Source organism: Leptonychotes weddellii, chromosome 2, assembly GCF_054177405.1.
Source record: "Leptonychotes weddellii isolate Sample4059 chromosome 2, ASM5417740v2, whole genome shotgun sequence".
NCBI lineage: Eukaryota > Metazoa > Chordata > Mammalia > Carnivora > Phocidae > Leptonychotes > Leptonychotes weddellii.
In genome coordinates, this window is record NC_138370.1 from 29,077,942 (window position 1) to 29,105,094 (window position 27,153).

Consider the following 27,153-nt stretch of genomic DNA (forward strand, 5'->3'; position numbering starts at 1 on the left):
GTGCTCCTGGCTATGAGAGGGCTGATCAACAACCTCCTCACAGCACAGCAGCTGTGGCTCCCATTTTATGCTTCCAACAAAAGCTCCCGGTCTGTTCTACCGAAGACTGGGTGATAACTGACAAAGGTTTTCGTAAGTCAGAAAGTGCCTTCTAATGACGAAGACAGTGATGCATTTCCTCTTGCCTGTCAGATATGAGTGTTTTCATGGACAGAGACTCACTTTGATGTGTTTGTAAGGAGGAGGTTTTCTTGAGTTTTTTTCAATCTCTAGTGCTTCTCTGCTTTCTCTTTGTGCTTTCAATTCCTGGAAACGTTTTGCAGCTTCTTCCAGTGCTGCCAATAAGACCAAACAAAGTATATAAATACCAAAAAACAAACAAAAACTGTTAGGAGGGCAGTTTTACATTGCCTTCCCAATGCCCTGGATCTGGCCCAAGGCTTTCTTCTTAAAATTATTCCGGAAATGACCATTTTCCACCAACATAGTGTAACACTGAGAGAAGATATAACTCACGTACAGCTAAAGCTGCTCTGTGCAAGGTGCGGCCTCACAGAGGTCCTACTTCAATAATCAGACGCTTCCAAGTAAAGCAAAAAAAATAACCAACCAACCAAAAAAATCCCCAGTTTTTTACGTTGTACCAGATTTAAATTCATTTTACTCTTACCCAGAAAGCCAAACTTCCTGGAAACTTGTTGCAAAAACAGTTGTAAGGCTCTTTGTGAGAAGCTTTTACTACTCTTCTGTGACAAAGAAGCTTCACTTGATTAAGAAGACTATTTCCAAAATAATCTCTATGTTTGTAGAAAAATTGCTGAAGAAACTCCTTTCACACAGATGGCAGAGTCTACTATACTGAAATGTATTTTTCTAACTGACTGGATAAGATGTGGCTCTAACGTGACTGGATGCTTACAGGCACTGGATCATAACACCTGGTGAAAAGTTCTCTAACACCACAAACATGTCCTATGCAAGTCAGGACATGCTGAGAAATCAACCGTGGAGTCTTAGTTTTGAGCCCCTGTAAACATCATCCAACTTACCTTTTTTGAAGGTCTTGTTAATACTAGTCTGTCCCTCAGCAAAGCTTTTGTCTCCTTCAACGTAAGGGAACACTCTGCCCTGGTGTACCCAATAGTAGTCATGAGAACCAAAGAAGAACACAGGGAAGTCCCCCAAGTCATGCTTAAGGCCCTGGATGTTCAGTGGCACAGACCTGGGATTGCAGATTTCTGCTGGCCACCATCTGAAAACAAAAGCAATTGCAGATCAAGAGAATGAACAAATCATACCATTCTGATACATGGCTGGGCGGGGGTGAGGTTTTGTACACTGCAATTTTCATTCAGATTCTAAGGACAAAAAATACCTTATCTTTAATCCTGCTAAACCACACAACATTTAAAAATATATTGATTTGTGAATTAATGAAATAGTGAACATAGACTAAACAAACTATACCCTAAACACCCAATCTAGTTTTTTCTTTAAAAATTAATACTTGATATGGGGCTCCTGGGTGGCTCAGACGGTTAAGCGTCTGCCTTTGCTTCAGGTCGTGATCCCAGGATCCTGGGATTGAACCCCATGTCGGGCTCCCTGCTCAGAGGGAAGCCTGCTTCTCCCTCTCCCTCTGCTACTCCCCTTGCTCCTGCTCTATCTCAAATAAATAAATAAAATCTTAAAAAAAATAAAAATTAATACTTGACATAAAGAAATACATATCATGAACATACAAATTATAAAACATAAGAACTTGCTACCCAATTTAAGAATTCTAATTCTTAAATTCTATACCAATACTATTCCAAACCCAACTTCAATCCTAAAAAAGTCATGTGTTCCTCCAAATTTGACTTTTTAAAAAAGATTTTATGTATTTATTTGACAGAGAGAGACAGAGCGAGAGAAGGAACACAAGCAGGGGGAGTGGAAGAGGGAGAAGCAGGCTTCCCGCGGAGCAGGGAACCCGATGTGGGGCTCGATCCCAGGACCCCAGGATCATGACCTGAGCTGAATGCAGACGATTAACCGACTGAGACACCTAGGTGCCCCTAAGAATTAACTTAAAATGTAGGCAAGAGGGGCTCAGTTGGGTGGCTCAGTCAGTTAAGCATCCGACTCTTGATTTTGGCTCAGGTCATGATCTCAGGGTCATGAGATCGAGCCCTGAGTCAGGCTCTGCACTCCGCCCCTGCTTCCCCCACCTTCAGCTCATGTGCTCTCTCTCTCTCTCTTAAAAAAAAAAAAAAGGCAAGAGTCTGTGCTCAAATTGTTAAAACACTATTTTGTGTAATAAATATTTTAGGAAATGGTTATTTCTTTTTTTTCTTTTTTAAGATTTTATTTAGGGATGACTGGGTGGCTCAGTCGGTTAAGCGTCTGCCTTCAGCTGAGGTCATGATCCCAGGGTCCTGGGATCAAGTCCCGCATGGGGCTCCTTGCTCAGCGGGGAGCCTGCTTCTCCCTCTGCCTCTGCCTGTCACATCCCTGCTTGTGCTCTCTCTCTCTGTCAAATAAATAGAATCTTTAAAAAAAAAAAGATTTTATTTATTTGACAGAGAGAGAGAAAGAGAGCGTGCACAAGCAGGGGCAGAAGCAGGCAAAGGGAGAGGGAGAAGCGGGCTCCCTGCTCCGATGTGGGGCTCGATCCCAGGACCCTAGGATCATGACCTGAGCCGAAGGCAGATGCTTAACCGACTGAGCCACCCAGGTGCCCCGGGAAATGGTTATTTCTAACTCATTTCAAGGTATTAAGTGTATACACAGTAACTATATTCACTGGGTCGGTTAGGAAGGGGACACTTTCTGCCAGGGGTTGTTCCGGGTCCTCCTCACTTCCCCCAGGAGGCTTCTCATTGGGGTAACCAGTTATTGAAAAGAAACAGCTTCATGTGACCCAGCTGGGCCTGACTGGAAAAAAACACATTAAGAATGAGTCTCTGCAAAACATGTGAAAAGAACCTGACCTGCATATAAAATCTCACTGAGCTGTGAACCTCAAGGCTTTGGGCTTTTTAAAAATGTAATGTGATTAAAAATTTTTTTTGAGTTTTTAATTTTTTTTTTATTCATTTGAGAGAGATACAGAGACAGAGAGCACAAGCAGGGGAGAAGCAGAGGGAGAGGGAGAAGCAGACTCCCTGCTGAGCTGGGAGCCCGAAGCGGGGCTCGATCCCAGGACCCTGGGATCATGACCTGAGCCGAAGGCAGACACTTAACCATCTGAGCCACCCAGGCACCCCGTAATTAAAATTTAAGTATGAAAGTTAAAGATACTTTCTATTCATAACTTTTCACAAAGGAAATACGTAACGGACAGCATGGTGACCACAGTTCATAAGACTGGATTGTATACATGAAAGTTGCTAAGTGAGTAGATCCTAAAAGTTCTTACCATGTCTCGTCAGAGGCTGTTGCCGTGGAGGCATCATTTCAAAGGCATGTCAAAGCTACTAGAGCCACCTGTTTTTTTGTGTTCTGTTTTATTTTACTTTTACTTTTTATTGAGGTAAAATTCACTATTTTAAGTTGTATATACTACAGTTTTTAGTACCTTTGCAATGCTGTGCAACCATAGCAGTCACTCCCTACTCCCACCTACCCTCGGCCCCTAGCAACCAACCACTGATCTGCTTTCTGTCCCTACTGATTTGCCTAATTTGGTCATTTCATATAAACGGAATTGTGCAACAACAACAACGAAAACAAGTTCTTATCACAAGAAAAAAAGATTCTGTAACTATGTGTGCTGCTTAACTAGACTTGTTGTGGTGGTCATTTCATAACATATACAAATACTGAATCAACCTGAAACTAATATAATGTTATGTCAGTTATAACTCAAAAAAACCCCCCAAAAACCCAAGAAAGAAATTTTAAAAAGTAGACATTCTGAAATTTATGTGAAGATCTGAAGGCTTCTTACACTGTTTTAGATATTTCTTATCCAGGAATGTCTTATCAATTGTCAAACTTGCACCCCTTCCCACCCTGGAAAGATATATTTTTAATTACAAAAAGCAGTGCTTCTTTTAAAAATTAAAACAATGCAGAAATGTATAATAGAAAAATTGAAAATGCCTCCCCTTTAATCTTATGTCTCATACTATAACATTAGATGTATTTCTTTCTGGAGTAATGAAAAACAAACCTACAATTTTTTAAACTGTATAAACACATGGAAAGATAATGTATACGCTGTTTAACATTCTTTCTTTTTTTAAAGATTTTATTTATTTGTCAGAGAGAGAGAGCGCACAAGCAAGGGAGAGGCAAGCAGAGGGAGAAGCAGGCTCCTTGCCTGGCAAGGAGCCTGACGCGGGGGCTCAATCCTAGGACCCTGGGATCATGACCTGAGCCCAAGGCAGGTGCTTAACCGACTGAGCCACCCAGGCCCCCCTAGGCTCAGCATTTTTTACATGTTTCTTTTTTTTTTTTTTAAAGATTTTATTTATTTATTTATTTGACAGAGAGAGACACAGCGAGAGAGGGAACGCAAGCAGGGGGAGTGGGAGAGGGAGAAGCAGGCTTCCCGCGGAGCAGGGAGCCCGATGCGGGGCTCGATCCCAGGACCCTGGGATCATGACCTGAGCCGAAGGCAGACGCTTAACGACTGAGCCACCCAGGCGCCCCTTACATGTTTAATTTCTATTTGCTATTCTTTGGCAAACTGGCTCTTTCTCTTCTTTGTCCCTGTTCTAGGTAAGGTATTTGTCTTTGCTTATTAAAGTAGAAGTGCAAATACTTTACCGTGGCTTAACATTTGACTTTTAAAACTTTGTGTCTTTTGCCAGAAGTAAAAAATTGCTTATGTATTTAACTGCCAATTTTTTTTGGGGGGGGTGCTTTGAGGTTTTCTGTCATACGTTAAAAAAAAATAGTGTATGTGGGGGATCGCTTCTCAACCTCAAGGCCCCTCATCTTAGCTAAAAACAAAATTTTTAAAGTTAAATAGGTAAGCAAGCAGCATATTCAAAACATAGAGAAAATGCCATAGCCATTACTAAAAAATTACAGTATCTTTGAAATTCTATAGAAATATATTTTACTTAGTATTCTAATTGAATAGCAGACTCTTATTGTGCCCTCTTGAATAGTATCTATTTTCTTAGTAAAATGATAAACATATGACTCAAAACGTAAAATGTAGAGTTTTTAAAATATATCGCTATTCCGCTCAGTGGAGGCTTGGTAAGGACAGGCTTCTTAAAAGGAGAAAGTTTTTTGAAAATAATGGCAATCACACATACTTCTTACACTTCATTCTCTTAAGAACTAAAAGCTCTTAATGAAATAATTGCTCTCTTTAAATTCTAAAGAGCTCTCTCCTTGCACTCAGTTTAAAGCTTAGCAGGAACTAAAATGGGCAAAGACAGCTATTTTGAACAGGATATAAAGTCTTGATTTTATTAGAAATCAATATGAATGTATTTGGACACAAAGAAAACATCTTCCCTACTATCTACATTAGACCTTTTATTCCATAATCTAGTAGTACATAGTTCATTAGTATAAAATAACTTTCAGAACATAAAAACAAGCCAACCATCCAATCAAAAAAAAAAAAAAAAGTCCAACAACAACTAACCTTCCCAATCCTCTAAAAACCAATTCAAAAGGTTTCTCTTCTCTTTCTTTTTTTAAGGAAGTAGCTCTGTGGTATTCTACCTATCTCCTCACCAGTTTGTATACAGATTATGAACACCTGTGTCTGAACAATGATTGAATACTTCCTCTTTGTCCTTGGAAAAACTTGCCTGTAATTTCCCAATTTGACCCAAACAATCTGCTTGTAATGTAGTTTCTTGCCAGCTTTACAGTCATTACAATTCCAGCAGCCTTCTGGCATTTCTATGCTCAGGCATTCCGGGTGGAAGGAAGCTGGGCACGATTCACAGCAGAGCAATCTTCCACCTTGAAACAAATAAATAGTCTTAATAACTGAGAAAAGAGGAAAGAGAAAAAGAAAGAGAAAAGAGAAAGTTATCTTTTAAGTGCATTAACTCTGAGTCAAACTGGGGGAAAATAAAGGGACTGAGTCAGGTCTATAGTGATGGATTAAAATAGAAAGCAAATGAACACATTTAGCTATTTCAGTCCCTTTCCAGGGCCACATGGCCAGACACTCAAAGCTTTGGAGGAGTATGAAAACCATTACTGTGGTCTTTACCCCTTGAAAAGGTGGGCAATTGAGGTATGAGTTTAGCAGGAGCTATAACTCTTAACAGATGACACAACAGATGCATAAAATCTTTAGACTGAGTAGATTTGAGAGCAGATTTTCAAAGAAATATGTAGCAACTTTCTTTTCTCCTTGAGAGCTAAGAAAGCAAGCAATGGTCATCTTTGTATTTTAATCCAGTGCCACAGTTAACTGAATCCCTTTATAATAAAATTAGCAAGAAAGAAGATAGCCAATAGGTTGACTGGTACTTTTTTCTTTCCATAAAAGAATGCGAAAAAGCAAAGGATTGTACTTTCTCAAATTGGTGATTACATTATCATTTCCCTTTCCAGTAAAAATAAAGTCAAATAGGCTATACAGCAGTGGTTTGCAACTTTTTCATCACCAAGGATCCCCTTTCCCTTCCTCAGGGACCCATGTTTTTTAATATTTTATCAACCAAAAACAAAACAAAACAAAAACCCCCAAACCCAAAAAAACCAAAAAACCCTAAGCCAAAAAAAAAAAAAAACAAAACCCAAAAAACAAAGCCCCTGTTAAAGGTAACAATTTCTCCTGTTTTTATTAACCAAAGAAATATATAACTGCCAATCAGAGCTTCTGATCCCAATAATAAAACTAGTCTTATCACATTAAGTTGTTCAAATCATAGCTAAATATAAAGAAACGTATGCAGCCTTATTTTGTGCAAATGTATGATTATGTTAGATTTTCTGAAATATTAAACATAGTTCAAAATTTTTACATAAGTTTTTCTGACTTCATATTGAGAACCACTGCTTTATAGCATAAAACTAAGTAAATGTCACTGTAAAATGAAGTACCATACACAAGGAGATCCCCCTCCAAGTTCCCTAGCAAAATCCTCTCCTTTGAAATGATCTCTGGATTAAGACCAAAACAAGTGCAGCAAACAAAACAAAAGAATATTTTTAAATGTAAAGAAATAGAAGAGATTTGGGGGGAGGTTACCTATTTCTAATAGGTGTTTCAACAAGTGACAGAAGGATGTTAACCACTTTAGATGAAATATAATAAAGACATTTACTGCAAAAAAAAAATTAATTCTATTGGAAAATCAAGTCTATAACCCATGAATGTACTGAGACTTAAAATCTCATAAGCAAAAGGTTAAGAGCCCTCTACACAACTTTATGAAATCACAGCTCCAACCTTTTGAGGGTTTGCTATCAATTTTCCAGAAAATCTTTTCTTCCTGTAGACTTTCAAACTTCCAACTGATTAACATAAAAACAAAAAGAAAAATCTATATGCAATCAGTGATGAAATAAATTACTATATTTCCTCTGCTTAAAAGATTTTGCTTTAATCATTAAGATTTTTTTTCCTTTGCAGATCTCAATATGGATTCATTGTTCCAATTCTCCAACCTACAGATTAGCTGCCTGAGTGCTCTTAGCCTAGGTAGGGAATTCTGTAAGTTTCACGTAAAATGAGATAATTGACTTCTCCATCAGAAAGGAAGGACCAGTAGGGAGAGCAGTCTTTGCAAACAGCTTTAGAGGACATGTGATCGTTAGAGCTGATGTGGAAAAGTCAGCCTGGCCATTTTTTAACATAATGGAATAGTCCTTAATTAAAATTAAAACTTAAAAGTCTTATTTCAGAGGAAATACAGACCCAGAACCGTCAATGAAAATCATCACGATTTTTTGACAAAAAATACACAAGAAAAATAGAAAAATGAAAATATGAACAATCCACCTTGGTGCTATGCAAGAAAACTGCTTTAGGATGCAAGAAGAAGTAAGACATGGTTCAAGCTAAGCAAATAGAGGGCTCAAAATAATTTCAATTCATGTCAAGGTCAATACTGAGTACTGAAAACAAAGTAAGAAACAACTGACTTAATCTAATTTTATGAAGGCGCCAGTAGGAAATAAGGCATTTCCTAAAATGAATGTCTCGGGTAGTCTAATTTTATTGCATTATGGAGTTAGACCTCTCTGTCCATCTTTGTTTTAGAAGTAGGTGGTATCACCAGTCAGGTGACATCCTCTGACTTCAGTGGAAAACAAACAAGCAAGCAAGCAAGCAAGCAAGCCAATACTCTCTCCAACCTATTCCTTATAGGTTCTAGTCACCCTGTTTAGTTAGTGGTATTTTCTTTTAGTCATGGGTTGCCACTTCAGATGTCTGACAAAGAGCAAAGACACATCAAGCAGGCAACAAAAAGAATGAGAAAAAAAAAAACAACACCTTATTTCAAATATACCCAGTCTATTAGGTATGGATTAATTTTTCTCTAAAGATTCGGAACCTGGCCCCCAGATCATAATGGGAATGTATACAGGAAAAGGCCTTCACCTTCCAGGTTATTCATTTTACCCTCTGGGGTAATAACTCCCTAAGTAATACAGTACTGTTAAATTACCTTTTCCCTGTGTTACAAGTAGGCTATGTAAAGCTAAAAATAAGGTATGATTTTCTCCTATAGGTTAAATTAATTGGGAGAATATAAATATACATTTAGCTCTTGGTTCTCTGTGGATAAACTATCCATAAGCAATTCTTCAGTTGAGCTGGGTTGCCTTTCAATATCCAATATTTGGGTTAATCTCCCCAGCTGCCCACCAAAGCCTCCCAAGAGAAGGGCAGCTAGTTTTCATAGCATCCTAACAAAAACATTTAAGAAACAAAAAGATAGCATATACCCTAAAATCAAAATTTTAAGTATCGGTATCTTGGTTTCTCTTTTAATAACCTACCCAGGTTTTTTAGTTGAAAGTTCATAATAATTTATATCATGTCTATTCTTTTCCAGTGGTAGTTCTACATCAGGCAAAAGAGCAAGAGCCTTTAGAATATCTTTCTATATATAAAGCAAAATCCCAGCCTTTCAATTGTAATAACCCACAGATATATGGAATGTGTGAGAATTTATTCAAGGAGAAGAGTAAGTAGGTAAGAATTTGTAATAATGGAATTATTTTAAGCCCTTTTTAATAATGTTGCAGCCACATGAAGACACAGTCACAACCACCAGGCAGAATTTACCAAAAGCAACAGATGGTGCTTGACAGGCATACATTTCCCCCCTTCATTTAAAGAGGAAAAAAAAAAAAAAAAAAGGAAATGCAAAAATAAAAGAGAGAAACTATTTTGATTATTACCTTTCTCACATTTCTTTTTGGAAGCTGACGAAGAAGGAATCATAGGTAATTTCATCAACTCTGCACGATTTGATTCATTCAGTAGGTAGTGGGACTTATAGGCATATGAACTGAACATGGGGTCTGAATGGTCCTGAACTATCAGCCCTATACGAAACAAACAGAAAGAGATGAGCTGCAATGAAACTACCCATGATTCCATGAGGGAAAAAAAATAAACCAACATCTATTATGTAGCTGTGCTAAAAGCTGGGGGCGGGGGGGAGAATATGAAGAAAAAGGAAGATCTGACAGAAAAGCCTTGCCAGAGTTATTAAAGGGAGTTTGAGCTACTCAGTGCCTTATCCCATAAAAACTTACACACCCAGAAGAAAACTAAAAATTAATTTGGAGATGTAAACTGCATTTGACGTCATACTTAAAACCCCCTATGGAAGACAAAGCTACATTCCTTAATATTTACAAGTACTATGATGACAATCCAAAGAACAAAATGACATATCACTTAATAGCAAATAAGAGTTATTTACATAACATGGTAGAGACACTGATCCACCTTCAACGTATCAAGGAGTACTGAAAGGCAGAATTGAGTCTCTCCTCTAGTCGTATCTTGAGATGTACTCAAATAAATTCTAGCTTTTTCTGCCAGATAATGAAGCTATTCTCTATCAATATGACACATGATTTTAAAGGAGCCATAATTTGTTGAACTTCACTAAGGTAATGCAAACTGTTTACATTTCTTCCCTGCCATGATATAAACTAAAGACAGTTCTTCTGACCTACCAATCCAGCTATCCTATTGGAGGGAAACAGAAGATCTCCTTTAACCCACTTGTGATGCCCACTTCTCCGCTCCCTCCCATCCCCTTCCCCCCTTTGTTGAGTTCACTACAGGCCATTCCTAAACCTAGGGCAGTGTGAGACCAGGGAACATTTCTCTGTTTGGTGACTGGACAGTTCACAATGATCTGGACTTTAAAATACGGATCATGACAGCAGTTTTATAGAGATCATTTTGAGAAGAGGGAAGAGTTTTGTTTTTAAAGGGGTTACCATTACTTTTTGCCGTGGGTGTTATCTTCATTTGGTGCTACCCTACACTGAGAAAGATTTAAGAAACATCTCCGACCTGGAGGACAGAATGGGACTTAAAATTGCTAATTGGTAACAGCATAAAAGTCTTCTAAAAAAAGTTATACAATGTCAAATGAATTTCATACATTTAACAGAGAGAAGCAGTGTAGTGTAAAAAACAGTGGGTTTGAAATGAGAAAGATCGGATGCAAATGCTAGTCCCTCTATTTAAACTTCTGCAGCCTTCAAGTAAATGATGTAATCTGTGCTTCGGCGTTCTCATCCATATAACATGGGGCAATAACTCCTTAAGGCAACTGTGACAATTCACTCAGATAGCATATCCAGTAGAGTTTGATTTACAGATACAAAAAAATTGCTATTATTAAAATGAAAAGAAAGCCCTACCTTCTCCATTATAAATTACCATTACAAAGAGAGGGAGAGAATGTTAAGTAACTTGATTTTACAAACACGCCCCACCACCACCACTTGCCTGGATGGAAGGAAAGCCTAAAGGATGTGTGTATACTACACTGAAATATGATGGGACACTTTCTATGGCACCATGAGGGTCAGGGGTGGAGCAGTGTTCCTCTAAACCTTAAAACATTTCTAAAAACATTTCTAGATAATCATTCAGTCCTTAAGAATTAGCTGAATGATTTTAAACAATCAATAACCATGAACTAAGAGAAAAATCCTTTGTGAGGAGGGAAAGACTCCGTATAAGGCAAGAAACAAAAGCAAAACAAACTAAGTTTTCTAATACCAAAACATACACAATTAAAGCCTCCTTTTTTATGTGTGGATTTATTACAATTATGTCTTTTTTTTTTTTTTAAAAAGGAGACCTCTGTAAAAACTGATGAGAGAACATATATTATTTACTTGTGAAAACTGTTGACTTAAGCCTTCTCAAATCCCAACATCTGATCCATTTAGGATAAATTTCTATATTTTGGAAAGGAAAATGACAGTTTCTATTTACTGTACAAAGTTTCATAGTTAAAATATTTGAGAGTTAAATAATCTTGATTACACAGGCATTTAAATACAGTATATCTTTCAGATATCTATCAAATTGTTAAGATGCAAATACAGGTCCTGTAAAACGTGAGTTTTCCCCTCATTTGCATTACTTCAAGCTTTTAATCAAAGCATCTAAGTTAAACTTTAAATGGTTAGTCTCTATAAAACTAGGCTCCTTGACAATGGGCCATTTTCTGCCTATCTTAAATTGAAAATACCTGTTTTAAATGTTTCCCAATTATTGAATGAAAAGAAAGGAGTGGTTAATATATTGATGGTACTTGATTCAGAATGTACCAAGTAAGCCAACATGATAGTTATGGAGTTGACATTTAAAATGTTGGCTCAGGGGCGCCTGGGTGGCTCAGTCAGTTAAGTGGCTGCCCTGGGATTGAGTCCCACATCTGGCTCCCTGCTTGGAGAGCCCGCTTCTCCCTCTGCCTCCCCACCCCTCCGCTCATGCTCTCTCTCTCACTCGCTCTCTTGCTGTTGCTCTATCTCAAATAAATAAATAAATAAATAATCTTAAAAAAATAAAATAAAATGTTGGCTCAGTTACACACTCTCTAGCATGCACCGTGTGTTTGTGTGTGTGTGTGTGCAAGTAATACTAAGTGCCCAGCAAGGTAGAATAAAATGTTTACAAAGCGAGAGAGACTTCATGTTATCACTGACACTCATCTGTCTCTAAAGCTAGCCATCCAATTGATAATTCACTATTTCCATACTATCATCACTTTCTCAGGCATGGGGAGACCGTAAAGACATCAGGGGTGACTTTTTATTTCTTTTGACTATTCGAATCCTTGCTGCCACCTGTTATAATGTGGCACAAAATATTTCAGACCTACTCCTCCATGTACCAGCCAGGTTTCAGAGCAGAATACAGTTGTAATTGCTCTGGTAAAGAAAGACACAATGCTTTCCCTCTAATAGCACACAGCCCCAGGTGCTTACTGCAAACTCTGGCAAACTGAAAGCTATACGCACCATGGACTCAGCTGGCTGCCAGAAGGACTGCCATTTACTTAATCTTTTACTGCCAACCTCTTCTGGCTTTTTTTTTTTTAAAACAAAAGACACCATACCAAAACAACTCAAGATCTGTCAACACTACCTAAATTCTATTTTAAAATACTTTATAGTACTTTCACCAAATTAAAATAACTATCTCCTAAAGGAAAAAACAAACAAAACCAAGTAAAACCAAAACCAAACCGAACACCTCATCTTCAGTTTAGTCTAAATATAATTTAATAGGCCTGATACACCATGGAGTCCTTTCAATTATTTCACCACTAAGGTAAGTTCAGAAAACTTAGTATTTGTATTAAAAAAAAAAACAACACAAACAAAAAAACTGCATCAGGGGATATTAATTTCTAAAATGTTTAATACTAAAAACTGTTTTCTTATAATACAGCTGAGACACTGTAAAACTGAATACTCTGTATTATATTCAACCAAGGAAATCTTATTTTCTATTTATCACGAACTCAAGTTCATTGACCCCCTCAGGGACACAATAATTGTTTTTACTTGATCAATCTCTTGGCATACTTAAATATCAACAGGTGGCAAGTAAGAAAGCTTGTATCGCCTGACTCTTAGCTAACACCACCACATATGTTGTCTTGGCTGTATCCCATCAGGCCTTCCTCAATGCCAGACCAAAACAGGATAAAATACAACATAAACAATTAAAAAATAAATGTGCTTATCTTGCCTTCCAAGTGAAATCTCAATCAGTTGAAAACTCTGGATTAAAGAATATGACATGGGAAGAGTCTACTTTGAACAGAAGAACTGTTTGCAGAAGGGAATAGATTAATCTTTTGATGCTCCATACAGGAACACTAAGAACTTATCTGTAATTCTAAGTCACTAAAAAAAATGCAGATATTAGGTTAGAGAAGAATAAATAGTCTAACAATTTGAATGTTTCATGTTATAAAAGGGACTACTGAAAGTGTTAATCTCTCGGGGATATAACTGAAACTCTAGTTTGATGGGGAAATATGCCACTGAACTCAAAGAAAGAAAAAGGACTGACACTCACCTCTTGCACAAACGAAACAAAAGCCTACATTTATGGCCGAGGAAGCCCTGGTGCTCCGTTTGGAATGATTACTACAGATGAGCATGCAGGAGGATACAAATGTGCTGCCGGCAGCAATGCAAGCCTCTCCGGAGTGATAGGCTACCGGACACCTCAAACATCGCATCATGCGACCTGTTTAAAGACAAATCAGAAAAAACAAAATCTACGGAATCAGGCCTCAGCTGGATATAAAGTGAGCTTTTTGGAGTTGGGCTCTTTTGGGTTCCATGGGATACTGTTATGGTAAGATAATATTTTTCTCCACACGTGTGGTTCTGTCATTCCTATGCAGGACCCTAAATGCAGTGCCCATTGAGAGATCCCTCAAAGAAAAACTTGTTGGCTCTGATGCCAGAGATGGTGGTCTCAATGTCACCTGCGAAAGAAATTCTCAAGGGTAATTTTGAACATACGGAATTTTCTTCTCATGATCTGAATTAGAACCTAATCTCTACTTATCGTGCTATTGTGGCTGAGCGGTTACATCTACAGATGCAGAGAGGGATAATTACCTAATACTCTTAAAAATAATGTGCTTATCATTTGCTACTGCACTTAAAAAGAAAAAAACCTTAGTCCCCTTTTTTTAACTCTGTTTTACCTTTACTTGCTTTGTAGATATCTTTCTCCATGGAACAGGCAGAGCAACAGTGCTGAGGACAGCGGAATCCTTTTGATTCAAAGATGGCAGTGGGGAATTTGCGGACACAGGCTTCGTGATAAAATTTCCCACAAGCACCAACAGAGCAACGCTTCACATCTGTACCAGACACTTTACACGAAAAACATGGGTGCTGTCCTGAAAAATTGGTTGAGGAACACAGATTAAATAAAATCTGATTAAAGCATATTCTTCTTAAATAGAAGCAGCGAATGACATCAAAGAGCTACTCCCCAAAGAGACTCTGTTATGTATAAGAATTTCACATACAAAAAAAGGCATTGAAAATAAATGGTTAAATTATAAGGTTATTTATTTAATTCATTTTTTAATTTTAATTTTAGTTCATTAACATACAATGCAATATTGGTTTCTGGAGTAGAATTCAGTGACTCATCACTTATCTACAACACCCAGTGCTCATTACAAAAAGTGTCCTTTTTAATACCCATCACCCATCTAGCCTATCCCCCACCCACCTCTCTCCATCACCCAGCAGTTTGTTCTCTACAGTTAAGAGTCACTTACAGCTTGTTTCCCTCTCTCCTTTTTTTCTTTGCCCCCTTCCCATATATTCATCTGTTTTCTTACTTAAATTCCACATATGAGTGAGATCATATGGTATTTATCTTTCTCTGACTTATTTCACTTAGCATAATACACTCTAGCTCCAACCACATCATTGCAAATGGCAAGATTTCATTCTTTTTGATGGCTGAATAATATTCCATTACACACACACACACACACACACACACACACTACACCGCCCCCACCAACTGTTTTATCCATTTATCAGTTGATGGACATCTGGGCTCTCTCCATAGTTTGGCTATTGTTGAAAACGCTGCTACAAACATCGGGGTGCACATATCCCTTCAAATCTGTATTTTTCTATCCTTTGGGTAAATACCTAGTAGTGCAATTGCTGGTTCAAAGGGTAGTTCTGTTTTTAACTTTTTGAGGAAACACCAAACTGTTCTCCAGAGTGGCTGCACCAGTTTGCATCCTACCAAGAGGGTTACCCTTTCTCTGCAACCTTGCCGACACCTGCTGTGTCTTGTGTTGTTAATTTTAGCCATTCTGACAGGTGTGAGGTGGCATTTCATCATGGTTTTCATTTGTATTTCCCTGATGATGAGTGATGTTGAGCATCTTTTCATGTTTCTGTTAACCATCTGGATGTGTTCTTTGGAAAAGTGTCTATTCATGTCTTCTGCCCATTTATTAACTGGATTATTTGTTTTGGGTGTGAGTTGTTAGGTTCTTTATAGATTTTGGATACTAACCTTCTATCAGATATGTCATTTGCAAATATCTTCTCCCATTCTGTACGCTGCCTTTTAGTTTTGTTGATTGTTTCCTTCGCTGTGCAGAAGATTTTTATGTTGATGAAGTTCCAATAGCTCATTTTTGCTTTTGTTTCCCTTGCCTCCGGTGACATGTCCAATAAGAATTTGCTAAGGCTGTGTTCAAGGAGGTTTCTTCGAGCGTTCTCCTCTAGGATTTTGATGGTTTCCTGTCTCACGTTTAGGTCTTTCATCCATTTTGAATTTATTTTTGTGTATGGTGTATGGAAGTGGTCAAGTTTCATTCTTCTGCATGTGGCTGTCCAGTTTTCCCAACACCATTTGTTGAAAAGACTGTCTTTTTCTATTGGATACTCTTTCCTGCTTTGTTGAAGATTAGTTGACCATTAGTTGACCATTAGTTCTGGGTTCTCTATTCTGTTCCACTGATCTATGTGTCTCTTTTTGTGCCAGTACCATACTGTCCTGATGACCACAGCTTTGTAATATAGCTTGAAGTCCAGAATCGTGATGCCTCCAGTTTTGTTTTTCTTTTTCAGGATTGCTTTGGCTACCTGGGGTCTTTTGTGGTTCCGTACAAATTTTAGGATTGTTTGTTCTAGCTCTGTGAAAAATGCTGGTGGTATTTTGATAGGGACTGCATTAAATGTGTAGATTGCTTTGGGTAGTACAGAAATTTTAACAATGTTTGTTCTTCTAATCCATGAGCATGGAATGCTTAAAAGGTTATTTAATAAATTTGGCTAGAATAATTGATCATCAATTTGGAGATAAGGCACTAAAAACAATTTAGATCTTCAGTTCTCAGTCTATAATAAAATCAATCCATAGAAAACCCAGAACAGAATTTTTCAACATATGAGAGTGGGAAGGTCTTCCCAACCAAGAATACATAAAAGGTATTACCAAAGACAAAACAGATTCCATTAGTCACAATTTCCGTATGTAAAACAGACATAAAATGAAAACTCATAATCCTAATGCAAAACACAGAAAATTACAGCTACACATCTTATTCAAATTGTAGTAAATCAAGAACAAAGAGAAAATATTAATATTATCCACAGAAAAGACAATGACCTTCAAAGAAGCAACAGTAAGACTGAGAGCTGACAGCAAAGGAAAAATGGAAGTCAGAAAACAATGGGATGTCATCTCCAAAGGGCTGAAAGGGCTGTTACTAAGTCAGCATTCTATATCCAGTGAAAGCACTCTTTTAAGAATGAAGTGAAATTAATATACATTGAGGAGGATTAAAAAACCCAAAAGTTGTTTTTTTGAAAAAGAGTTATAAAACTGATATCTCTGGCAAGAGCGACTAATAAAGGGAGAAAAGGCACCAATATTAACAATACAAGAAATGGTACATCACTACAAATCTTACAACTATTAAAAAAATAAAAGGGTATCACTACATTTTTGCCAATAAATGAAAATTTACATGGATTCTTAGAAATTCATAATTACCAACACTCACACAAAAATAAATAGAAAAAATGAATAGTTCTATAAATTCTTTAAAAAATTGAAACCATAATTATAAGCCTTCCTACAAAGAAAACTTTAAGCTCAGAAGGTTCTACAATCTGTCAAACATTTAAAGCTAGGATTAATGTCAATTAGAATAGAATAGGTAAAAAAGAAGGAACAGGGCAGATGTGGAAAAATACATACCACAAAGATGACAAAGGATTATGTTTTGTTACAAAAAGAGTTCACATATGGAGAAAATATATGCAACATATAAGCAAAGGTAACTCAACAGGATTCATACAGAACTATAATTTAATACAGAAACAGAACAGCCTAATATAAAAGTGGGCAGGAGCACCTCGCTGGCTCAGACAGTAGAGCATGTGACTCTTGATCTTGGGGTGATGAGTTCAAGCCCCACACTGAGCCAGAGGGCTTACTTAAAAATGACCGACTGAATGAATAAATAAATAAAGTGGGCAGAATATGAAGAGGCAGTTTACAGAAAGCAGAAAGACAAACAGCCAATAAACATGTGGGAAAAAACCTTCAACTTCACTAGTAATCTGATAAATGATAATTAAACCCAAGTAACATTTTAAAAATTCATCAGATAAGAAAAAAAGAGTTTGATGATACAAACTGTTGAACAGGTACTCTGATATATTGCTAGTAGGAGTTCAGGTTGGAAGGAACTACCTTAGAAGGCTACATGGCAATATCCATTAATTGTACATTCACTTTCTGTGACCTAGAAATTCTGCTTTTGCTGTCTACGTTGGGAAGACTTGTACTTGTAAAAGGATATTGAATGAAGCACTGTTCGTAACTGCAAAGAACTGAAAGCAACTCAAATGTCCTTCAATAGGAGAATAGTTAAATAAACTGTAATATATGCACACTATGGAGCACTATGTAGCAATTAAATAGAATGTATTTGTATTGACATAAAAAGAGCTCCAAGATAGTGAAAAAAGCTGCAGAACAATTAATACATTTTTGTTACAATACACAAAAAATGTCACATACATACATGTGTTTGTGTGTACACACAATCTGCTTAAACTATAATTATAATATTTTCATAAGATTGTATATATATACTATTTGTGTAATTAGAAATAAATTTAAAATATTAACAAATGCAAAGAACATCTTTACCAGCACAATACACAGATGGACAAAACATGAACAGATCATTCACTAGAGACTCAATAAAGATAGAGAAAAAAATGTTTAGTTGTAAACAAAGAACTGCAAATTATAACAACATTTTTGTTATTTGTTTTGTTATTCTTTGAAGGTAATTGCCTTTTCTGTGGGTAATTTTCTGCCTCTTTTATTAGGATAGGAATTTTCATTGTGTGTCCATCTTACATACAGAATTTTAAGTGATTATTTACTGGCTATTTGGATATCATCTTTTGGAAAGTATTCAAGTCTTTTGCCCATTTTTCTTATAATGTTATAAAAAAATCTGAAAAAAAAATGGAAGTTTTTTTTAATGGAATAGTTTTTTGTTTTGATTTTTTACAGTTAGATTTTATTTTAAATTATTTTATATTAAGTACCTGACCTCTACAAATTGGCTGAATTATAAATATTCTTTAAAATTAGTACATTTTAATTCTTTAAAATTAGTACTTATGATTATGATGTTCAAATGTGTATTTTTTAAACTTGCTTTGTTGTAAATAGAGTAGGGTTTTTCTGTTGTCTTATTACAAATATATAATTTCAAATTATATATTAACATGTATGTAGATATGAAAGCGATAGTACTGTTTTAAAAATAACTTTTAGAAATTTAAAAAATTAAAAGAATTTATTTTAAAGGTTAAGAGGTTTGCCTTTACAGCTTTGGCAAAATGCATAAATTGCCCTGTGTGTAAAAAATAAAAATAAAAAAAAGCCTTCTCTTGCATAATGATCAAAATAGGTCTAATATAAATGAAAATTGTTATAACCAGTGACACTGTTATACTAATAGCTGAACTATCAAACTCCTTTAAGACTTAAGTTTAGAGCCCTAGGAGATGAGTACTTCTAATATCCTCCCTTCTCAGTAGGACATGGTCTTCATTTATAATAATTAATAAGTAAACTTGATTGTATACATTTTATTCACAAGGTCAAATGAAAGTGCTTTCTTTCTAGAAATCACATTTGTCTTAAATGATAATAAGTGATAGTATAAGAACTTCTTAGGCATGTATCCTATAATACTTTCTACGTACAAAGTATCTGCCTTTGATAAACAGAAGAAAACTTTCTAAATGACCTTAAACAATGGTTTGAAATTTTTACTCGTAATCTGTTGGAAGGGTAACAGATTAGTATCAAAGTAATTTTCATGTAATAATAAATAAAAGCAATTTTTTAAAGAGTTTATTTTTTTATTTGAGAGAGAGAGAGAGTGTGTGTGTGTGTATGAGCAGGGGAAGGGGCAGAGGGGGAGGGAAAGGGAAAGAATCTCAAGCAGACTTCGCGCTGAGTGTGGAGCCCGAAATGGAGCTAAATCTCATGACCCCGAGATCATGACCTGAGCCAAAACCAAAGAGTGGGATGCTCAACCGACTGAGCCACCCAAGTGTCACCCAAGAGCCACCCAAAAGCAATTTTTTAAAAATTAAAAAATAATTGTGTTTTAAACTGTGGTTAAAAATACATAATATAAAATTTACCATTTTAACCACTTCTGAATGTACAGTTCAGAACATGAATTAAATACTCATTATTTTGCAACCATCACCACTATCTCCAGGAGTTTTTCATCATCCCATCCTGAAATTCTATACCCATTTAAATAATAACTCCCCATTCCTCTCTGGTAAAAACCAACAAAAAACAAAACAAAACAACAACAATCAAAAAACCACCTTGGTAAAAACTGCTCTACTTCCTGTCTCTATAAATTTGGCTACTCTAGGTAATTAATAAATATAAGTGGAATCAAATAATATTTGTCCTTTGTGACTACTGTATTTTGTTCACAATCATGTCCTCAAGGCTCATCCATGTTATAGCATGTATTAGAATTTCATTTTTTAAATTTCATTTTAAAAAACATTCTACTGCATGTACACAGCACATTTTATTTATCCATTCATTCATCAGTGGACACTTGGATCATTTCCACCTTTTGGCTATTGTGAATAATGGTGCAGTGAACATGGTGTACAAATATCTGTTTGAGTCTCTGCTTTCGGTTCTTTTGGGTATATACCCAGAAGTGAAATTGCTGGATCATACAGTAATTCTATGTTTAATTTTTTGAGGAACTGCCATACTATTTTCCACAGAGGTTGTATCATGTTACATTCCTGCTGACAGAACACAAAGGTTCCAATTTCTCCATATCCTGACCAACATTTTTTTTTTTTTAAATAATAGCCATTGTAGTGAGTATGGAGTGGCATCTCCTGTGATTTTAATTTGCATTTCCCTGATTACTAATGGCGCTGAACATTTTTCATGTGCTTATTGACCCATTTGTAGATCTTCTTTGGAGAAATGTCTATCCAAGTCCTTTGCCCACTTGGGTTGTTTGGTTTTTTGTTGTTGAGTTGTAGTTCCTTATACATTCTGGATATTAATCCCTTTTCAGACATGGGATTTGCTAATACTTTCTCCCATTTTGTGGTTTGTTTTTTCAGTCTGTTAATGGTGTACCAGGTTTTTAATTTTGATAAAGCCCAATTTATTTTTTCTTTTGTTGCCCGTGCCTTTGGTGTTGTATCTAGGAAATCAATGTAAAATCCAATGTCATGAAGCTTTTCCCTTCTGTTTTCTTCTAAGATTTTTATAGTTTTAGCTCTTATGTTTTGGTCTTTGATCCATTTGAATTAATTTTTGTATACTGTTGTTAGGTAAAGGTTCAACTTCATTCTTTTGCATGTGGATATCCAGTTTTCCCAGCACCATTTGTTGAAGATTGTCCTTTCCCATTGAATGGTTTTTGCACCCTTGTCAAAAAATCATTTGACCAAATGTGTGAATGTTTATTTCTGGGCTCCCTATTCTATTCCGTTGGTTATACTTCTGTCTTCATGCCAGTACCATATTGTTTTAATTACTGTAGCTTTGTAGTCAATTCTTATTTTTCATATTAAAAAAATTTATTATTATTATTTTTGCTTTGTAGCAAATTTTTAAATCAGGAAGTAAGTCTTCCAACTTCGCTCTACTTGTTTTTAAAGCAAATTTCTCTTTTAAATTTTCTAATAGATGTGTGCCAAATTAGATTATATCTAAACTTTGTTGGCAGAATTCTCCTCTGCTGGGTTCTAGAGTTAGGAGAAAAGCCCTCAGAGTATTCTAATACCATGAAACATGGTCCTTCCTATCAGTTTTTTTTTTTTTAAGATTTTATTTATTTATTTGACAGAGAGAGACACAGCAAGAGAGGAAACACAAGCAGGGGGAGTGGGAGAGGAGGAGCAGGCTTCCTGCTGAGCAGGGAGCCCGATGTGGGGCTCGGACCCAGGACCCTGGGATCATGACCTGAGCTGAAGGCAGATGCTTAACGACTGAGCCACCCAGGCGCCCCTCTATCAGTAGTTTGTATCAGAGATTGCAACTTAAGTGCTTAAGGGGCCAGGTAGATTACATAAATGCCTGGAGTGATAGGATTTTAGAAAAGGGAATGGTAGGGAATGTGGGGAACTAGGAATATGTGCCTGTTCCATGTTCACACATCGAAAACACATTTTGAAGGCCAAATAAAACAATGTGTAGATAATCTGACCTTTAGGCTGCCAGTTGGCAAACTGTTCAAAAATTTTACTGCAGAGCCTAAATGTGATAAATAAAAATACAGGGGAACATACAAGTTATATGTTCAAAACAGCTTTTATAGCTTAATTTTTACATGTGTTATGTATGTGTCTGTTTCATATGACTACGAAATACAATCTTCACCCTACTTAGTCAAGGTGGTAGAAGGCAACAGTAAAGAGTAAGGACTCTGGGGTTAAGCTACTTCCTGGATTTAAATCCCAGTTTCATTATATGTTGTCTTTTGACGTTGGGTAAAGTGTTCAACTTTCTTTCTCTGCAAATTGTTTTGATCAGTAGTAGTCTATATGAGGCAGGGGGATAAGAAAAAAATGGTGAATCCAAAACCTCCAATGTCTAAAAAACAATTTCCAGTAGCTGCACCTTTCCAATAAAAATATAATCACCATGGTTATAGTTCGTGATTGATGCTTATTCCAGTCTATTAAAGTCAAGGGACTTTTTATTTAACACAAAACTCTCAAACCCATCTAAAAAATAATTCAATCTACTTATTTTGCATAGTTGTTTCGATAAAACACAAATCCATCTCAATGATTTCATAGATTTTACAGTAAAAGCACCAGTAGGAGGAAATTTGACAATAATATTGCTAACTACTCTTTTGATCTTAGGAATCCCAATCCCTGAATGGTCTTAATTTGTTGAAATATCTACGGGAGTGGAGAATGAGAGCTACATAAAAGTGGTAAGAGAATTAGATGTCATGGGGGCTGGCATGGCACATTCCTCCCTACCTGTCTTTTCATATCTATCAAACTAAGTAAACTTACCGGTTTTACATTCCACGCAGATGAACTTTCCATCAGGGAGTGATGCCAATCCCAGGCACTCCAGGTGAAAGTGTTTGCAGCACTCTCCCTCACAAGGAATCAGAGGGTCACCAGAGCTTTCACAGATCTGTAACATGGCAAAAAGCAGTAGTTCTAAAACTTTAGCAGGCATCAGAATCACTTGGAGGGCCTTTTAAGACACAGATTACTGGATTCCTCTTCCACAGTTGCTGATTCAGCAGGCCTATGGTAGGGTCCAAGAATTTGCATTTCTAACCAGTATCCTGACAATGCTGATGCTGCTGGTCCTTGGCCCTCACTTGAAGAATCACTGAAGTTAATTTTTTATTTTTATTTTTTTAAAGTTTTAATTTTAATTCCAGTTAGTTAACACAGTGCTATATGAGTTTCAGGTGTATAATACAGTGATTCAACAATTCCATATATCACCCGGTGCTCATCATGACAAAAATAATAAAAACATAGGAAGACTCCTATATTTAATACATTAAGGAAAAGAAAAAAGAAAAAAAGAACCACTGAACTAGATAACTATTTCCAGACCCAATATGGTATAAAGTTTAACAGGCATACTTGATCTTCCATGATTCCTTCTTTGGAATGTGCAATACTTTAACTTTTCTTCACAGGGCAAAACAGTATTTTTCAAAAAGGGTAAATACACATTAAAAAAGGCAATACCAACTTAAATTTAAGAAAATGTTTTTTGAAATAAATCATCTGCCATTTACTTTTTTCGTAAGTAAGCTCTAGACCCAACATGGGTCTTGAACTCACAACCCCAAGGATCAAGAGTTGCATGCTCTACTGACTGAGCCAGGCAGGTGCCCCCCATTTACTTCTAATTAAAAACTGAGTATCACAATGAAGATGGGCACTTGCATGTGCAGAAGAGACCCAGAAAAGGCTTTAGGACCTATAGCTTTAAAGTAATATAATTTAGAAAGATACTACTCTGTCCAGCAGGAGGTTAACTGTATTATCGGTGGAATATTACAGCAATTATTTCAAGCTATCCGTCGCTTGCCTACCTGACACACAGTGTCCTTCTTACTGACTCCAACACCTCTTCTTGACAAACTTGAATCCACGGACTGCACATCAGAAACATCTACATCTGCAGTAGCGGAAGGGCTATCTACTTGCTTTCCAAAGCCTACCTACATGGAAAACATAGCACTTCTTAAGAAAAAATAAAACAAAAATTTCCTCCAAGTGAGGAGCTATGAAAATCCTAGCAAGATATGCTCAAATAAACCTTGATATCTCTTTTTTGTTTCTTTCTTTGTAAAAACCCCTGGGTACCATATACCTGATGTTTTGAGAAAAATTATCGTTAAAATTTACAATACAGAAACTATGTTTCTCTTACATAAGAGATCAGCAAAATTAAGACAGTTGTAAATTACAAAATAACCAAAATGATTTGTTCCCTGAGTATTTAAAAAATTCCCCAATCTCCCCAAATAAGTCAGGCAAAGCATTTTGTTCATCTTGCAAAGCAAAAGAGAGCACTGTACCCCGAGCCTTGAACATATTTACCTGCAGGTCACTCAGTCCTCTAGAATCGGAGTCAGATGTGTCTCTGTATGCTGAGCTAGTCATTTCTACATCAGTTGAGGCGCGACTCCTTTTCTTTAGAGGTTTACAGGAATCTGAAATCTCGCTGGCACCTTAATACAACATACTGAAATTAATCCTAAAATAGTGCTTAAGGTTTGTTGTTTTCATTTTTTTTTTGTGGGAGATTCTTTCTTTCCCCAAACTCATCTGTAGTGTGAAAAAAGCACAGCTCTCTTTGTAACACTGAAGTCACAAGTCAAAACTTCAGAAGCTTCTGACCTTCCTGATAGTGAGTGATTTAATTTACAACCGCTCTATTAAAACATTTAATTCAGTGCTCCTGCTCTAAAGCTATTTTCAGTCAACAGAGCCCAAGTTCCAAGCTAAAAACCAATTCTATCAAAACTACAGGATAGCCGATTGATTTGGAGCAATCCAAAGAACCATTCAATTTGGAGGGGGAAGACATAAAACCCAACACACTGTGTAGCTTACAAATATGGTCGCAGAGACATCTCCATCTTGTTTTTATTAGGGATGTGACAAATCTTTGATTTGTATTCGATTCGTACACGGATAGTGCCATTTTCCCCCGAATTTTGCAATTCAGTTGATTATTGCCCCCCGAATAAATTTTGGATGTTCATAATTGTTCATCTGAGACTTCCTTGGTGAAGTGGCATTTATTGTGACCATTAACAAGTGCTGCAGCACATCTACATATGTTATGCCATTTAGGAGGCACATTGCTGAGGGTTGTAACGGACAATCAATGTTCAAGTGCAGCCAAATCACGAAGAGCTGGATGAGAGGCCTCTATGTGGAATTTGTGCGGGAAGGAATAAATATGAAAAAAAAAAAAAAAAGGCAGAGAATAGTGTGGAATTTTTTTAAAACTGTGTGTAATACAAATCCAGCCAAAACAATAGTGCAAAAAGTTACAAAGCAACAATCTCTTGGGCTAATGCAGTATAGGCTATACAGAAACAGCCACGATGAAATGTGCAGATCAGGCACGGTGAATACCAGGGAACCAAGGAGACGGTTAATATTTCAACCCACAGTTTGTGTTTTGGATTTTTTTCCCCCAAAATTTCCATACAACAAACAGACATCTAGATCAGCCCAGCAAGCTATGGTGGAAGTGTGCAGTCCAGAAGAGACCATGGAGAAACAAGTCTCCTGAGGCCATGAAGATCCGCAACAGGCTGAGTGAGAGTAGCACTTGGTATATAGCCATGTTCTGTGGTGGAGGATGTGGGCCTCTTTAGACTGCTCAGATTACTGGAACCTTGTTATCACATCCCATTCTACAAGTTTTTTCACTGAATGTTTCCTTACATCTATAAATGAGGGTGCCTGCCCATGTTAACGCTGATTAAAAAACACAAGTACACAAATCTATCTCCTTCATTGCTGGTGTGTGGACCCAGAACACCACCACAAAGTATTTCCTTGGCCTAAAAGATCACTGGATTAACAAGGAGTTTTAACAGAGGAACAGGAGTGCTGTACTGAGAGGCTTTCGAAGGGAAAACACAGGTACCGCCATTTCCGATGAGTTTCTGAAAATGCTAGAAAAATGACAGACTGCCAAAGACAGCTGCCATGCTGTTCTCCATGATAACGGCACTAATATTAAAAAAAATAAGAGCTTTTAATGATTGTAATGTATACAGTTTGGGCTGTTTGGCAAAACCCTGCAGATGTGCATTAATGATGCTTTATTTAAAAACAAAAAACAAAAAAACAAAAACAGTCCATGTTGAAATTGATCAGTGTAAGTTAAACGGTGGTTTTTAGGCTGGACCCATGATTTAAGCTGTACCCATCCAGCTCAGACCGAAAAAAAAAAAGAAAAAAAAAAAAGAAAAAAAAATCATCTGAATGTTAAAGCAATCGTTCAGAGTCTTGAAGGAGAAACCAGGCAGGAAAATGCCAATAATGATGATTGGCGAAATCAAAATTGAAAACAAAGAAACTGTTTATCGAGCCGCCGACAAAGAAATCTTGCATGGAGACTCCAAGTCTGGAGTTTCTGGGATGAAATTGTACAGGAATCTCAGTCCACAGTTTCCTCAATCGCTGCGGAGACGGAGCTGTCACTGAATCTGACAGAGCCCTGCACTCCCCGGTCCGCCGACCCTGTGGAATGGTGGAAACACAACGCAATCAGGCCTCCTAATCTCGCAGCGATCGCGATGTCTTTTCTTGGAGCTCCGCCAAGCAGTGTTCCCTCCGAGAGGCTGTTCAGTTCTGCTGAGGATCTCCACGGAGACCATCGCTGCAGACTTCTCCCCGAGAATGCAGAGAGGCTGGTGTTTTTTTTTTTTTTAAATAATGCAATTTGCCCAGAGTAAACTACAGGTATTAAATACAGTTTGAATGATCTCACCAAAAACGCACGAATCATGCTATGGAGTTTGTACTGTAGTCAAATTGCACACAGAAAATACGGATATAAGTTTAAGGTTTCTTAAACTTTGTGCATATCTCAAATAGATTCGCATAAGGTCATCTAATAATGGCCATAAATATGCTACGAATCATTTTAATTAAAAAAAAAAAGATTTTACAGCACTGTCAAAATAAACGTGGCAAGATTTTTTTTCAATCAGGTTGTCTTGTCTGATTTGTCATAGTCCATGTTTGACAAACATTAATAGCTACTATTCGGTATTCAGTCGAATACCAAAAAAAATGGATTCGTCACATCCCTAGTTTATAAACCAGTGAAACCCCAGAATCTTATGGAGAAAAGTTGGAAACAGTATCAAGTCTACATAGTGTTCTCCAATTTACAAAAACAAGTAAGACTTTACACATGGAGGTACAGAATAAGATCAACTCTAAAACACACACACACACATACATACACACACACACACACACATACCAGGAAATACTTCAGTTTCACATAAATTTTTGACTGAAGAGCAACAACAGTGATTTACAGAGACAAACAAAAATACATGAAGTACAAATAAGTAATTCTTAAAAATTGGTTTTAATCAA

General features: G+C 36.8%; 1 protein-coding gene across 5 annotated transcripts in view; it reads right to left on the bottom strand.

Annotated features, from left to right (window-relative positions):
- The window catches only part of NSD3 (nuclear receptor binding SET domain protein 3), a 121,425-nt gene that overhangs the window by 17,777 nt on the left and 76,495 nt on the right, over positions 1 to 27,153 (bottom strand). For 3 of the 5 annotated variants that reach the window (XM_081809204.1, XM_006741439.3, XM_006741438.3), the window contains exons 10-18: positions 24,118 to 24,248; positions 23,607 to 23,735; positions 22,555 to 22,681; positions 14,142 to 14,339; positions 13,499 to 13,672; positions 9,328 to 9,474; positions 5,766 to 5,922; positions 1,050 to 1,252; positions 223 to 335 (exon numbers count right to left, since the gene is read on the bottom strand). In XM_081809204.1, coding sequence (XP_081665330.1) covers positions 223 to 335; positions 1,050 to 1,252; positions 5,766 to 5,922; positions 9,328 to 9,474; positions 13,499 to 13,672; positions 14,142 to 14,339; positions 22,555 to 22,681; positions 23,607 to 23,735; positions 24,118 to 24,248 — 1,379 coding nt within the window. Of the gene's footprint in view, positions 1 to 222; positions 336 to 1,049; positions 1,253 to 5,765; positions 5,923 to 9,327; positions 9,475 to 13,498; positions 13,673 to 14,141; positions 14,340 to 22,554; positions 22,682 to 23,606; positions 23,736 to 24,117; positions 26,284 to 27,153 lie in introns of those variants that run through there. The other 2 variants (XM_006741440.3, XM_006741441.2) reach the window with 2 other exon arrangements.